The 9,992-nt window shown below is 31.8% G+C and overlaps 2 protein-coding genes across 3 annotated transcripts; one reads left to right on the forward strand and one right to left on the reverse strand.

Annotated features, from left to right (window-relative positions):
* The first annotated feature begins 497 nt into the window (after window positions 1-497).
* Window positions 498-5,556, forward strand: LOC130973190 (protein trichome birefringence-like 34). The gene is made up of 5 exons (XM_057897629.1): window positions 498-913; window positions 1,472-1,652; window positions 2,845-3,041; window positions 3,931-4,089; window positions 4,970-5,556. Exons 1-5 carry the CDS (start codon window positions 507-509, stop codon window positions 5,316-5,318), a joined length of 1,293 nt encoding a protein of 430 aa, XP_057753612.1. The 5' UTR covers window positions 498-506; the 3' UTR covers window positions 5,319-5,556.
* On the reverse strand, window positions 5,506-9,689 carry LOC130973191 (uncharacterized). Of its 2 annotated transcripts, none has more exons than XM_057897631.1 (6): window positions 9,356-9,689; window positions 8,084-8,315; window positions 7,542-7,743; window positions 7,183-7,251; window positions 6,890-7,022; window positions 5,506-6,773 (listed from the first exon to the last, which is right to left on the reverse strand). In XM_057897631.1, exons 2-6 carry the CDS (start codon window positions 8,310-8,312, stop codon window positions 6,171-6,173), a joined length of 1,236 nt encoding a protein of 411 aa, XP_057753614.1. In that variant the 5' UTR covers window positions 8,313-8,315; window positions 9,356-9,689; the 3' UTR covers window positions 5,506-6,170. The 2 variants fall into 2 exon arrangements, with proteins under 2 accessions (XP_057753614.1, XP_057753615.1); XM_057897632.1 differs by having other exon boundaries at window positions 9,363-9,654.
* Between the last annotated feature and the right edge of the window lie 303 nt (window positions 9,690-9,992).

Raw genomic sequence — 9,992 nt, forward strand, 5'->3', positions numbered from 1 at the left:
TGAAAGAAAAGTGAAGAATGTATCCCCAAAAAAATAGGTTGAAGAAATGGCATATATATAGTCGTGGGGTCTCAGCTAAGGTATGTACTAGTAGGGCAAAACCAACTTTTTCTCTTAAGATTACTTAGCTTGCATTGTTGAATATAAATTTAAAACCTTTGTACATTTACTAACAAAATTCCTTTTTTTAATCACCGCAAAAGTGGGTAATTAATTTGATTATATTATTCCTCTTAAAATAGCTATAATGACAATTTTCACTGGGAATTATATATTTGAAGTCAATCAACAACATGAGAAGCTTAGAAATGCATCATGGTACAAATTAAAGCTTTAATTTACCTACTATTTTTTAGTGGGCAAGTTGGGCTAACGATAATAAGAACCTTTTTCCACCAACCGATTTTGCAATGAAGCTTCAAAAAGGAGGAATAATAGAAGAAAGGTGCATGCTTCTTCCAATTGAGTGAAAGAAATTTGAAGAATCAAAACAATAATTCATCACAATGAAATTGGCAAAGGTACAACCAATAGTACTAGTAGGGGGGAGCAACACTTGGGGAATTAGAAACACCTTTCATTCTCTTTTGGCAATTCTTACCACTTTTTTAGTCATTAGTTTCATTTATATAAAACAAGACAATGGAACACAGTTGTCATCATCATCACCACCCCAAGAACATGAAGAAATGATAGATGCCTCTCAGGATGATGACACTCATCATAATAATGTGTCATCATCAAAATGTGACTTGTTCAATGGGAAATGGGTTTTTGACAATAAGTCTTATCCATTATACAAAGATAAGGAATGCAAGTTCATGTCTGATCAATTGGCATGTGAGAAGTTTGGAAGGAAGGACTTGAGTTACCAGAATTGGAGGTGGAAGCCAAACCATTGTGATCTACCAAGGTATCTCTCTTCAACAATAATGGTTTCATTTTTTAATATTTACTTTATTATATATATTACAATTTATCCCACTTTAAAATATTTGTCATTTTAAAAATTTTGTAAATTAATAATTCAATATTTAGATGTAAATTATATATAGTAATAGTTATAGATAAGGAGACATTCAGAATGGAAAATATAAAGAGAGAAAAAAAATAATTAAAAATAACATATTTTGTGGGGTTTTTTTTTATGGGTGGCACAATAAAATTTTGGAAATATTTAGTAACTAAAGAAAATTAACTAAAATCAGTCATAACTTGCCTTATTTAGCATTTATTAATTGTTGTGATAATTAATAAATGTTAAATAAGACAAATTCTGATTTTTTTTTTCTCTCTCTAATATTATTCATGAAAAAAAAAAAAAAAGATTGCAACGAGAATAAAGAATATAATATTGTTTTGTAATTTATACATACCTAGGTAGGTGTATAATATGTGGCTTGATCAGGTTTGGCTATGTTTTCTGAAGCTTTGTGGAATATTGTGGTTCTTTGTATATATGTACGATAAGGTTCAATGCCACAGCATTGCTTGAGAGGCTAAGGAACAAGAGGCTTGTGTTTGTGGGGGATTCACTCAACAGAGGCCAATGGGTTTCCATGGTTTGCCTTCTTCACACTTCCCTCTCATCATCAACTCACACTTCCATGCACAACACTGCTAATGCCTCTCTTAACATTTGGAAGGTCAAAGTAAGTTATTATCATTATTCTTATATGCTTCATGAAGAGTACTAGGAATGTAACCGTTTTGTTTTTCTTCAAAGTTAGGAATGAGACTCAAAATCAAACCTCTAGATGAATATGAAAATTATGTCATTTGAATTATAACTAATTGGTATAAATAATTTATTTGTTGTTCATTTCTTTTATATAAATTAAATGAATTCTTAAAATTAGAGATCAATATATATATATATATATATATATATATATATATATATATATATATATATATATATATATAAACGAGCATATAAGAATTAATGCATAAATAATAGAATTATACTCACTTTTCACATTCTTAGTTAGTTTTTCCTATATATCTACTCTAGTTTTTAATTATTGGTGTCATAATTTATAAAATAAAATTTATATACACCATACTTTAATTTAAGGGAATTAATAACATATACTTTTACAAAAAATAATATCATCTTAATATCATGAATATTTTGTTATCTATAATATTTTTAGTAAATACATATTATCTATGATAAATATCTAATAATAGATTAAAATTATTTCACCAAATTCTAGTACGATAAACCAAATGCATGCATGACTATTAACGTAATTTTCATAGGCAAGTTTACTACTACTAGAAACGAAATTGAAATTACCAACTGTTTACATTTGATCTTTAATCCAATAATATCCACGAAAGTGATGATAAGATTTTTCTTTTAATGTTCTTTTATCATCTTTTAAAAGAGAATATGAAAAAACGAGAGAAAAGAAGTCTATATTAGAGATGAATTTGATAATAAATTAGACAATGCAATCCTAATAATAGAAATAAAGTTCATTATGTAATGTAAAAAATTGTCATTTTTTTACCACAAGCATAATGCATGCTTGTTTAGTGCAAATTAGTGGCATAATTTTACTCATTCATCCAAAAACACAAATTGACAAATATATATCCTATTATTTTAACAAATATAAATGCAAAAAAATAAAAATAAAAATCTAATTCCAACATTTTTTCCATAGTAAATGTTAACAACGGACTATAACTCAAATAGTATAGTCTTTCTTCGTAACTTAGAAGTCTTGGGTTCGAATTTCACTCCTAATTTTAAAAAAGGAAACAAAAAATGTTGACAACTGTTTAATTTTCCCATAGCTTAATGCTTACAAGTGACAACACTGTTTAATGAAGGAATACAATGCAACAATTGAGCACTATTGGGCACCATTGCTAGTAGAATCAAACTCAGATGATCCAGTGCATCATAGAGTAATAGAAAGAACTGTGAGGGTGAATGCAATTGAGAAGCATGCTAGGTATTGGACTCATGCTGACTTTATTGTCTTCAACACTTACCTCTGGTGGAGAAGGCCTCTTATGAATGTTTTGTAAGTATACTTCTCATGGAACTTAATTAATTTGCCAAACCATCACTTTCAATTATATATATATCATCAACTTAGCATGTATGTTAGCTGTTCTAAATTTCCAACCACCATAGATATGTGTGATATGATTGTGTTGTCTTATAGTTAGTTATTACCGCCCTATACTCCACTATCAAATTGATTTAATTGCAAAAATTTATTTGTACTCAGGTTTTGGGACTCAGAATGCGGAATTGGTTACTAATAATTAAAAGACACCTCAATAAATTCTTAAAAGAGAAAAGGTTGTTATAATTAACCTTTAACAAATTTTACGGTAATAATGTTAAGAAGACAACAACCTTAAGTTATTTTATTTAACTTTAACATTTATAATTTTAAGTGTGTAAAATACATAATTACTAATTTATTATATTTAATATTATTCAATTATTTCAGTCGTAATTAAAGAAGATAAAATTAAATAATTTTAAACTATTTTCACCATATGTCTTATGGACTTCCAGAAATTTCTGTGTAACTTATACTCTAGATTGTTAAGAAAAATCCCAATTTGACATTCTAAAATTGTCAAACAATGTAACTAGGTCTTTTATTAACTTTTTTATTTTTAATTTTTAATGTTATCCTTCTTTGTGATGTATTAGAAAAAAAAATCAAAAAATTATATCTTAATTAATAAAAGAGTCATTTTGAAAAAAAGTTACAAAAAAAGGCCCATTTTACACGTTTTGAAATAATTTAAAAAATTTTAAAGTACAGATTATAAAGTGTAAAATCAAATTTGATCGGAGATAGAGTACTTCATTTTGTTTCCTTTAAAAAGTGTGCTAAAATTGAACACTAATATATAGTAACAATATTTCATTGATTTCAATTGCAAGAGCAGGTGGGGAACATTTGGAGACCCAAATGGAGTTTACAAAAAAGTGGAAATGCTAAGAGTTTATGAGATGGCATTGAGAACATGGTCAGATTGGTTGGAGGTCCATGTTAATCGTAACAAGACACAGTTATTTTTTGTTAGTATGTCACCAACTCATGAAAGGTATATATATATATAAGGGAAAAGTCTTTGGTACCTAACTAACTATCATTTAAGTACAATTGCATTGATATTTATGGTAACTTTTTGTTAGGAAGTGCATTTCCCCACAAGTGGATAAATCTTTTTCTTGACGGTTACAACTAGATGATGAATATGAATTTAGTTAAAATAGTGATTTCACTTTTTAGGTCATAGTTATCAGATAGGAGATTTTTGAAATATCAAAATACTATGTGCACCAAAAAACTAGTCAGTATATATTTATATATAAATATATATATTATTAAATTATATTCAATGTGTGTTTTATATTTCAATATATATTTCTATACGAATGACTAACTTGATAACTGATTTTTATACGCATATAGCATGATTGTTTAATAGGTAATGCTAAGAGAAAAAGTGAAATTTGAGTGAAGAGTAAAGATTATTTTTATTAGAGCAAAAAAAATTCACCAATAACAATTTATCATATGTACAATGCATATGTTTATTCTAATTTTTTAGTAAAAATCTCCACTCTTCACCCAATTCTAATCTTCATGAAAGAAATTCTCTTGTTCAATATTCATATCATAAAATGGAGTTGGGCCATGTTTTCTGTTTTTCTTTTAATTTTGGAACCAATATCTTGTATAAGCCTTCGAAAGAGATTTTAACCTTTTTCTGAATAAATCTCTAATTTGGAGAATTTCATCCATCATTTTTTTTTCCTTATTATTAAAATTCCTAACTATGTAAATCATTAAGCAAAATAATCTTTAAAAATTTGAAAACGGAATTTTTATGTCTCACTATTTTCTTACCGAAATAATTAGTTTATAAATATTTTCGACAAAACCATTAATAAAAAAATAAAAAATAAAAAACATTGCAGGGCTGAAGAATGGGGAGCAGATAAGGGTGACAATTGTTACAAAGAAACAGAAATGATCACAGAAGAAGGGTATTGGGGTAAAGGGTCAGATCCAAAAATGATGAAAGTGGTGGAGAATGTGGTTGAAGACTTGAAAACAAGAGGGTTGAATGTTGAAATACTTAACATCACTCAGCTCTCAGAGTACAGAAAAGAAGCACACCCTTCTATATACAGAAAGCAGTGGGAGCCTCTAACACAAAAACAGATACAAGATCCAAATAGCTATGCAGATTGCATACATTGGTGCCTTCCTGGAGTTCCTGATGTCTGGAATGAGATACTTTATGCCTATCTTTTCCAACAATGACTAATAAAGAAAAGAAAATATTAATGTGTAAAAAAAAAAAAAAACTACACCTTCATACAACCTTTCTAAGATTGTTGAATCATTTCTTTTTCTCTTTCAATCACTGATATTGTAAAGCAAAGGCTTTCCTTTTCCCCTCTGAAATTGTTTTGAGTCTCCAACTACCAATCAGTCTAGAATATTCATAAGCCTAAACCTGGCTTGTTATTAGATATTAACAAAGTGCAGATGACAAGTTCTCCACAAGTGCAACATGTTAATAAAGTGTTATTAATTGTACTTTATTCCCTTTAACCCCTTAAACTTCACGTCATATCCATTTTGAACTTCAAAAATATACAAGTGGACTCCTAAGTGAAGATCAAGGTTGTGTAGGCACAACTGAACAACCGAAGACTAGAAAATATATCCATTACAATGAACTAATCTCGCTTTGAAGGTAAGGGTAACAAAATTTGGCCTGAAGGGATGAGCAAAGCAAACAATGCCGTGAAGCATGGTTTTGGTGCTATGTTTGAATCCTCATAAAAATATAAGGGGCATGGTCTTTTTACAGAAAGGATTAAGGAAGTACCTTACTGCATCTAAAGTGAACTATCAACTATTAGGACAAAATTTCAGTTATGCAAAGAACCATGAAAGAACATCCATGAGCATTTGATGGAGATATCAAAACTATGACTTAAACTGAGCAACATAAAATCATCGTCATGATGCAACTACTCTAGGCTGTGAATGCGATCTTGCTTAGCAAGCAAGCAACCTTAAAACATATAATCCGGTTTCATGTTGCCAATGCTCTCCCACCACTTGGTCGACTGCTTTGATAGAATTCAAGTATATTATTACCAACTATTCTGGAATTTCCCCTTCCTCCAATTCCTCTGGCACAGGCAATACCCCATTGGTACCAATCAAACCTATCTCATTGTCTGTTTCACCATCAAAATCAAGGAAGTTGTCTGGATTCATGTCAGCCATTAGATTAGCATAGACATCCATCAAATCTTGATCAAAGTCAAATGTCATGTCTTCAGAGATTTTTAGTTCCTTGTTTTTCAGTGAAGAATGTGAAGGGTTACCCACAGTGTCTTTTTCAAACAGGGGTTTATCCGATGAACCCGTTGGTGCTTTCTCGGAAATCATATTATGTGTAGACACTTGATTTGATGTACTTGACTCCAAGTTCTTCATGAGATCCAAAACCTGAGGATCTGTGGAGTCATCTTCTATCTCCTCCTCCCTAAATGATACACCTTCTGGCTCTTGGCCATCTTTGCTGTCTTTTGGAAGTGATTTATTATCTATCTGATTTACATTCTTAATAACTTCAAAATCAATTCTGTGAGATGGCAAGAAAACAAACACGACGGGAAACTCCAAAATGACTACATCAGCTAATTGCTGTCTGATTGGTGCTTTCATATCCAGCTCTTTGAAGGGTGACTTGGGACCCTGCATTAACACGAGCAAGATTAAATTGAAAACTGAAATAGAATCATTTCTTGATGTCCATGTGATCATGATTTAGTATCATCGATCTTAAACATAGAAAAGGTAAAGAAAACCACCTTTGGGTATTTACGAATGAAAATCTTGAGACGATCCGGCTGCTCTTCGCAAAATTGCCTTAATGGGTGATTCCACGGACCAGGTTTGAGGTGCTTTTCTAGAATGGAGTAGAAGCTTGTATTTTCATTGACTCTGGAAGCCATAAGCATAATATACTCAATTTTTTCTCTCCAAATTCTAGATTCTAAGCATGTGATAAGAACTTAAAGTGCAGTTTCTTCTTTAAAAAATAAATAAACTAAATAGTGCAAGTATTGTATTCAGATAAAAAGAAAACAGCTAAGTGGCTCACCCGTGGTCATGTAAAACAACATCCGTTGAATGAAAATGCCATTCAATTGTCCAAGATATGAATTTCTTCCTGAAAATGTTTCAAACACATTTGAAATTTACAAATGCTTCGTAGCAATCTTCAAAGGAAACATTCTTATAATATGTATTTCCCTCTAGGATCAATATGCCAAAAAGAAGAAACTCTAACATGATAAAATTTTCAAATCCAAACTAAAAATTCACTTTGAAAATTACAGATCATATATATACCTTAGGTTCAAAAGTAAACATGGAAAAACTTATAAGTACAAAATGAAGAAATTTCTTATATGTACAATCCTCCTAAAAGAAACTTGTCATGAAAAATAAATACACTACCTTTGGTCATATCGAGTTTGATTCTTCTGTCTTTTTGACATTCCGCTAGGAAGAAACAGCAGTTTGGTTCTCCGACTCCTAGCAGCGCTCCCCAGGCTTTTAAGGTAATGAGGTAACTTAAAATATGCATACATGCCCAATTTAGTTCTCATTCTCTGAGAAGATTCAGCTACCCTCTTTACCTCTTCCAGCAAATTATAGTCTAGATAGCGGAAAACAAAATAAAACAAAATGAACAATAAATACAAAAAATAGGGGAATTAAGAATCCCTAAGCACATTGAAAAATGTGTAATGGTGCATATTTATGAAATATTATAAACAATAACAACAAAAAGAATGAAGATAGAAAATTCAAAATGGAGACAAAAAATAAATAGAAAAAAAAATTGGAAATTAACTAAAAAACAGGGAAGCCATTAAAGGTCCTCCTGGTTGATATAAAAGGCACCAATAAATAAACAAAACTGTTTTGACTAACCAACAATCAAGATAAAAAGCTTTTAACATAAAGGTTAAATGCAAAGTTCAAGTGTTATGTACCAGATAGTAGGAGGTTGTCATCAAACTTGGAAAGAGGAACAAATTGAGTCTGGTTCCTCTTGCCGGTACATCCAGTTCGCTCTTTGTGAGCTTTTACACAGGGAAGACTGCATGACTGTATGGAACAGCTGGGGCACTTGTATTTTGATGGGTTAGATTTGCATTCTTCGCATAATGTTGGGACTCTGGTGTTGCTTCTAGTTGAGACCTGTTCTACGTTTTCTCCCATTTTCTACAGCAAAAGCAAACACATTTATCATTACAAGCAGCTATCACAGGTGCACCAGGCATAGGAAAAACTGCCTTGAGAAAAAGCCAGAACCTAATAGATTAGATTTCAGCTTTGATGCTTCCTTTCAATGATAATGGCTTAATTTCCTATATCTTTCAAGAAACAAAGACCAACATGCCGCACAAGCAACCAAAACACAATCATATGACAAACCTTGAAATCACAAGACATAAAAAGTTGCAGATTACACTTGCTTGCCCTGAAATTTCGTCCCTTTGCATTTAAATAGGAACAAAATATCAATTGCAAACCCTATTAACATTATTAAGATTTAAGACACGAATACAAACTCCTTTATCACACACATATCAAACACTCATGCCACCGATACAAGTTTCAGTAACTCTAACCAAAGCTGATATAATTAAGCCTAGAAAAGGATAATGAACCCTATAAAAAACGAAGGGACATAAATTCTATGCAGAAAACTGAACATATCAAATAATGGATAGTTCAAGCAGGTTTATAACATAGTTTTCGATTGTGGATGGCGACTCATGGCGGTGAGCCAAAAATCTGCCATAAATTTATGGCGGATGGCATTACGGAAAATGGCATATCACCTAAAAATACATGTATATGCACAAAAAAAAAAACATGCAGAGATTGCAAACGTAATAAATTATAAAATCTAATCAATTTAAGTAATTTTCTATTCACAATGCATCCAATTAATTCAGTATATGCAGTAGCAGATTCAACAAATGAACATAACTTCAAATCATAACACACGATAAAACATAGGACATGGAACTTAAAAACTAAAAACTCAGGGGCTTGTCTTGAAGTAGACATAATGTACTGAACCTATGTAATAAAAGGAGAAACAGGGGAAAGAAAGAGGTTAGGAAAAGTTCAGCCTTGAAATGTAAATTTATACAAAGAAAACAATTAATTCTGCCTTTTAACAAGACAAAAGCAGTTTAGAAGCTTTTAACATGTTACAATAATGGTCTTTTAGAATTAGAATCAAGGTTTACCAGTTACCTGCTGAAAGGCTGCTTCGCTGCTGGCAATGAACGACGACAGCTGGTGGCCGGCGGCAGCAACTGTCAACAACAACGGCAACGAGCTGCTGGCAGGGAGGTGAGCAAGACGAGAATCTGAGAGATGAGAGATTCGGTGGGACGGGTGGGTGACGGCGCCGTGATCGACGGCGAATCGTGGTGGATTGGTAGTGACTTGTGAGGCTGGCTGGCTGGTGCTTGGTGGTGGCCGTGGGACGTGGCTGACCAGCTGAAGAACGGACGAAGCAGCGAAGCACGAAGACGAAGCCACGAAGAACTAAAGAGGAATAATGCATGGGAGGCTGGGACTGGGAGCCTTGTGTGCAGTCGTGCCCTAATCCCCTAATGTTTTAATTTCTGCTTTAACCGGCCAGGCCGTTTGCGGTTTACCCGAGCTAAGCCGAATCTTTTTTATAAATTATAATACTCAGCCGAATATTTTGTTCCTAATATTTATAAAAAATTTCAAAACTACTTTCAAGTTTTAACTTGATTCAATTTTATCTATTAAATTTGGCTCATCCTTAAACGCTCCTTGTTAAGTATGGAGTGCTGCACACCTTGTGAATTCATTAAATCTAAACTCTTCATTTATTATATTTTATTTGAA

This window comes from Arachis stenosperma, chromosome 4 (assembly GCF_014773155.1).
Source record: "Arachis stenosperma cultivar V10309 chromosome 4, arast.V10309.gnm1.PFL2, whole genome shotgun sequence".
Taxonomy (NCBI): Eukaryota; Viridiplantae; Streptophyta; class Magnoliopsida; order Fabales; family Fabaceae; genus Arachis; species Arachis stenosperma.

Bases quoted from the DNA above. Each gene is read 5' to 3' on its own strand.
- LOC130973190 (XM_057897629.1), top strand. From the start codon at position 507: ATGAAATTGGCAAAGGTACAACCAATAGTACTAGTAGGGGGGAGCAAC. The intron at 914-1,471 runs GTATCTCTCTTC...ATGTACGATAAG, and splicing joins AACCATTGTGATCTACCAAG to GTTCAATGCCACAGCATTGC. The intron at 1,653-2,844 runs GTAAGTTATTAT...TGTTTAATGAAG, and splicing joins TTAACATTTGGAAGGTCAAA to GAATACAATGCAACAATTGA.
- LOC130973191 (XM_057897631.1), bottom strand. From the start codon at position 8,312: ATGGGAGAAAACGTAGAACAGGTCTCAACTAGAAGCAACACCAGAGTC. The intron at 7,252-7,541 runs GTAGTGTATTTA...AAACATTTTCAG, and splicing joins CAAACTCGATATGACCAAAG to GAAGAAATTCATATCTTGGA. The intron at 7,023-7,182 runs GTGAGCCACTTA...TATGGCTTCCAG, and splicing joins GTTGTTTTACATGACCACGG to AGTCAATGAAAATACAAGCT.